The sequence below is a fragment of the Priapulus caudatus genome, unplaced genomic scaffold (assembly GCF_000485595.1).
Source record: "Priapulus caudatus unplaced genomic scaffold, Priapulus_caudatus-5.0.1 Scaffold312, whole genome shotgun sequence".
NCBI classification, from domain to species: Eukaryota; Metazoa; Priapulida; class Priapulimorpha; order Priapulimorphida; family Priapulidae; genus Priapulus; species Priapulus caudatus.
In genome coordinates, this window is record NW_014577373.1 from 198,524 (window position 1) to 204,068 (window position 5,545).

Consider the following 5,545-nt stretch of genomic DNA (forward strand, 5'->3'; position numbering starts at 1 on the left):
GTGGTGGCTGAGATTTGAGCGAGGCGGCCGCCTCTCTCGTGTCAATGCAGGGGAAACACTGCCATGATATTATCAGTTTATGTATATTTAAAAAAGGTGCTTCCTAAATTTAATATGTTTTTTTTTCCTCTTGCTGCTATAGTCAACACTATGGTAAGTTTGTGGTCTCACACATCTGTACAGTCCAACTATAGGGCTTTAGTAGGATGGAGTACAATCTTGCATTATTTATTTATTCATATAAAATTCTAAACCATTCCTGGGTAATAGTAAATGAAATTATCAATAAGATAAGATGCTATGACCAGGCTAACAATATAATACGATTGCCAAATCTCGCTACAAATTTTAAGTGTAAAGAATTTTAACTATAACTGCGCATATTCGTGTAATTTCGCAGAGGACGACTTCTATGACAAGCTTGCTTCTAGCATCGCACCTGAGATATATGGGCATGAGGACATCAAGAAAGCCTTGCTGCTTCTCCTGGTAGGGGGCGTTGATCGCTCACCTAAAGGAATGAAGATCAGAGGTACATTGGTCATTTATTAGTTCACATAAAACTGAATTATTCACCCATACTCTTTCCTGATATCCTGTACATTAACCGTAAATCCTCTAGTGTAAAGTAATTTTACTTCTAGAACCTCTTGAATCTCAATAGCCATGCTATCTGACTCAACAGCAGCTGCGAACGTTCATTGCGATGCAGTTGCGAAACTAGCTACTGTACCGTCGCCGTTTTTGATTCCACTTCAAATAACGCCATGCTGTCACGGTCGTGCGCACAGGTTCGATCAACACACTCTAGCTACTGTACAGTCGCCATTTTTGATTCCACTTCAAATAACGCCATGCTGTCGCGATCGTGCGTACAGGTTCGATCAACATCTGTCTGATGGGAGACCCGGGCGTTGCGAAGAGCCAGCTGCTGTCCTACATCAACCGCCTCGCGCCGCGCGGCCAGTACACGACGGGCCGCGGTTCGTCCGGCGTCGGCCTTACCGCCGCCGTCATGAAGGACCCGCTTACGGGAGAGTTCGTGCTGGAAGGGGGCGCTCTCGTGCTCGCGGATCAGGTGCGGAGCGAGTTTGCTTCTCAGGGCGTAGGGGGGGGGGTAGTGATTGGTCGAGGCTTGGTACCGATGATGCGGGCTTGATTGTGTTGGATGGACGCATTGAGTTGTAAATTGTCTGGTGCATCGTTTGATTGTTTTCACTAATAATTGATATTTTTTAATGATAGTATCAATACACCTACGATTATATAACATCTGTTAATTAATTACAAAATTATTTAGATCAAAGTCTCTTTTAAACAAAAATCTGTTAAAAGACGCTTTGATAAACAAGACTGTTAAATGAGGTGCAGTAGTAATGGTACACCTGTGTTGTAATAGTTGAAATATCAATGGACTAACGAATTACTATCCAATGTCATACGTTGGTCCATCTTTTATTTATTGTTGTTTGTTAGCGTTTTATTGTGTTTATTGTTATTGTAGGGTGTCTGCTGTATAGATGAGTTTGATAAGATGCAGGATGGGGACAGGACTGCTATCCACGAAGTTATGGAGCAACAGACCATCTCTATTGCTAAGGTGTGGTTTACATGTGTGCAGACTTTGTCTGTTATGTGCAGTTTCGTAAATAATCATCACCTACAGAATTAGGTATATATATATATCGCTGATTGCATGGCTTTGTGCATTATATACGTAATTCTTTGTTCGTTGTACGCTGATTTTGTGATTGGCTTTTGCATTTGTCAGGCTGGCATCATGACGACACTGAATGCTCGAGTGTCCATACTGGCAGCGGCTAACCCTGCGTATGGCCGATACAACCCGCAGAAGTCTGTCCAGCATAACATTCAGTTGCCAGCCGCTCTGCTCTCCAGGTTCGACGTACTCTGGCTCATTCAGGACAAACCAGACAGGGACAATGATCTCAGGTAGGGCTCTCTCCTCTCTATGGAGAGATGAACGTGGAGATCTCATCTGCCTCACGCTATGACCTCTTCACACATCTCCAGCGTTAGCAATTATAAGCAGTGTCGCAGCAGCACGTTTTATATCACTAAAGTTTGGCACGACGTGTCTTAAAAATTGGGTGGAACTAGCAGCAGGGGAGTACCAGTATTATTCAGCAGGGAGCAATCAGCGAGCACAACTTTAAACGGGTGTCAGATGAGACTGAAAGATAATATATTAGAGGAATGAGATGTTGAAATCGCAGCAGTTTAGTTTTCCTGAGAGGCTCTGTCAGTCAGAAATTTCTATGAATTATTTCACTTAAGTAATTGCATTGCCATCCATCTGCTGCCCCATGTCAAATTATTGTTTTCCTAATATCAATAATTCAACCTATTAGATTTTGATTTGAACTGCTATGTGTGTATCTATCATAACCCTAGAAAATTTTGTTGACATATAAATAGGATAAAACGTAATTAATGTTTATGAAGATTTACCCTTATTTCTGTAGCTATTATTGCAATTATCTGTGGTGAAGTCGTAATTTTTCTTATCAGAAGTTTTCCAAAAACAAATAGCTTTAAATAATAACATGGCATAGCAAAATAGGCTCTGAACAGAGAATTGTGCACTGATGTGGCATGGGTTCAATTCATCACATCGAGCGACAAACTGTTCTCATCTCAAAAGGGGCTTTCATAGTGGCGATTCTAGACACCTTGTGTCAACTGGCTTTTGTTAACTGAAGCTCCTATGTTACACAGGCTAGCCCAGCACATCACCTACGTTCATCAATTCGGCGTGCAGCCTCCGACGCAGTTCGAACCACTGGACATGAAGCTAATGAGGTAACCGCGTCTTGACTGCACGTTTAAATCCGCGAGACAATGAACACTGAGACGAGATGGAGAAACATGGTGCCGTGTTTCGCGTTCAACGCTCAAATAATTCGCTAGTGGACGAGAGAGGCGATGGGTCGTACGTAACTCCCCCCCGTTTTTCGCAGGAGGTACATCGCCCTATGTAAGAAGAAGGTGCCCGTGATCCCCGCGTCGCTGACGGAGTACATCACAGGCGCATATGTGGAGATGAGGAAGGAGGCTCGCAACAACAAGGACATGACGTTCACGTCGGCCCGCACGCTGCTCGGCATTCTCCGTCTGTCAACGGCTCTGGTACGCGTCGTCATCGAGACATCTAAAGAGTGATTAGTAATTCGGGTGTTGGTGTGGTGGTTAGGTAGTAATTCGGGTGTTGGTCTGGTGGTTAGGTAGTAATTCGGGTGTTGGTGTGGTGGTTAGGTAGTAATTCGAGTGTTGGTGTGGTGGTTAGGTAGTAATTTGGGTGTTGGTGTGGTGGTTAAGTAGTAATTAGGGTGTTGGTGTAGGTTAGTATCGATATTAATGTTGATCTTGGTGAGGCTCGGGTCTGTTGTACACTGTAATTCCCCACAGTGGGTATCGAAGTTCATATAGTTGTATGTGCGTGTAAATACTGAATTGGAAATTTATGCACAACCGTATTCTATTACCTGGCAATAAAAAAACAAAATGAATTCAGAGAGACATGATACAAGATTGCATGGCACAGCTTTGCTGTTGATCCTGAGCGCTGCGCGCGGATGAGACGCGCAGTTCCGCGGGGATGTTCAAGTATGAAGCGCTGTCCGCAGTGGAGACGTGCGCCAAATTCGAGGCCCGGCGCACATCTCCACAGCGGTCAGCGGATGGTCTGTAGTTTTAGAAGATATAAACAATGAAGACTTTGTTCTATATATGAACTATCGGCGGCTAAATAAGAGCAATATACAGACATTTGAATTTCTTGACTAGTCAGTCAATGGGCTTGTTGGGGGTCCATTATGCAGAGCTTCCAATTGAAATGGCCCATGAAATTGTGTTTTTCGGAACCCCAAAGAAAATGTCTCCCTCTTACATGCACCCCCCTCCCTGATCAATCATGCATTCAGGCGTAAACAATAACAGAGATGAAATTGTGTTGAGTTTGTGGCTCTTGACGTACGTGCATTGACGTACAAGACTGTTGAAAGCACAGGCACTTGGAACGTCTCAATAAAAATAAATATTCACACAATTTTTCACAATGATCGACCGCATGTGTGCAAAATAGGTGAACGTATGTGAAACATATATGGTTAGTACTTACTGTGACATATCCGTGACTAACTGACACCACTAAATTGGTAAAATGTTCCATGCACCTTAAGAAATGCTGAGAAATTACGAGGTTATCATTGCAGAACTCCCGAACACCGTACGTCACAAAGCTATATGTAAACAAACACGCGTGTTGCGAGGTGCCTGCCTCCGATATCCATTTCGAGGCCTGCTAAGCCAAGCATAAAGCGCGCGGGCAAGACGTCACACACAGCTACGTTCATTGGCTAAAACAATCGAGTAGCGCGGTTAGGGATTTTGGGAATTAATTAATTTTTAAGAAAAACTTTAATGTTCAATGAATGACGCACTCGCTCACTTCCGACAGCGAGTGAAAATGCCAAAAAAATTTCCACTTCTATGCGAAATGCATTGTCCGGGCATTTTGTTATTTACGAGAAGTAAACAGGCTGGCGAAAGACAGTTGGTACAGTAACTGGTCACGTCGGTGACACCCCATTCATGTTCATCAACGAAGAAGGCGGGGCTTATTCTAATTACGGAGATGCGAAAATCCAGCAGAAGGACGTAGCGCAGTGCGCTAAACAGCGTGTTATTTTCGTATTTGTGGCAAACTCTATTGTAGGAAACCATTCTAACATAGCAGAATGCCCTAGTTCCTGAGATCGGCGATTTGGTGGTCCAATGGGTCACCACCTATAAAAATATCAAAGACTGGTGCGGCGTAGGCTGTGATTGGAATACACAAAGTGTCAATCCTCGGCGCGCCGCGGCATCATGGCCGCATCACGTCAAGCTATATGCAAAAAAGCATACAGATTTAGAGGAAAGTCTCACTCATGGTAGATTGCAAGTTAAGAGAGCATTTGCTTCATCTTTGTGTTTTGTATCACAGTTGTAAGAGCGTTGCATTGGGCATTTGTTGTGGTAAGCACGATGAAGGATTAGATCTCGTGATATCTCATCTGTGATCTGAGATAGTGTCCATTATGGATTTCATAGGCACGCTTACGACTCGTGGACACCGTCGAGAAGGAAGATGTTAACGAAGGCATGCGGCTGATGGAGATGTCCAAGGATTCTCTGAATGGAACTCCCGAACGGCAGGGAAGGTTTGTACATGTCTCCACCTCCTGAATAATTATCGAATTAACAGTGAGTTTATATTTTTAGCTCATCTGACATAGTCAGATGCAGCTTGTAGAATCGCATGATCGTCCGTCCGTCCGTCCTGCAGCTTGTAGAATCGCATGATCGTCCGTCCGTCCGTCCGTCCGTCCGAGCGTCCGTCCGTCAACAGTTGGGCACAAATCTTAACCGCTCGACGTACGGTCACGATATTCGGGACGTGGGGGGGGTAATCCTAAATCGAGTTGGGATGTCGAAGCTGGGGGTCAAAGGTCAAGAGGTGTAAAAGAAGGGGGACCATTCA

General features: G+C 44.1%; 1 protein-coding gene across 2 annotated transcripts in view; it reads left to right on the top strand.

Moving 5' to 3' along the window:
- The window catches only part of LOC106808898 (DNA replication licensing factor mcm7-like), a 35,756-nt gene that overhangs the window by 27,351 nt on the left and 2,860 nt on the right, over positions 1-5,545 (top strand). For both annotated transcript variants that reach the window (XM_014811805.1, XM_014811806.1), the window contains exons 9-15: positions 401-532; positions 879-1,078; positions 1,505-1,600; positions 1,772-1,953; positions 2,740-2,823; positions 2,982-3,150; positions 5,116-5,225. In XM_014811805.1, coding sequence (XP_014667291.1) covers positions 401-532; positions 879-1,078; positions 1,505-1,600; positions 1,772-1,953; positions 2,740-2,823; positions 2,982-3,150; positions 5,116-5,225 — 973 coding nt within the window. The remainder of the gene's footprint in view (positions 1-400; positions 533-878; positions 1,079-1,504; positions 1,601-1,771; positions 1,954-2,739; positions 2,824-2,981; positions 3,151-5,115; positions 5,226-5,545) is intronic.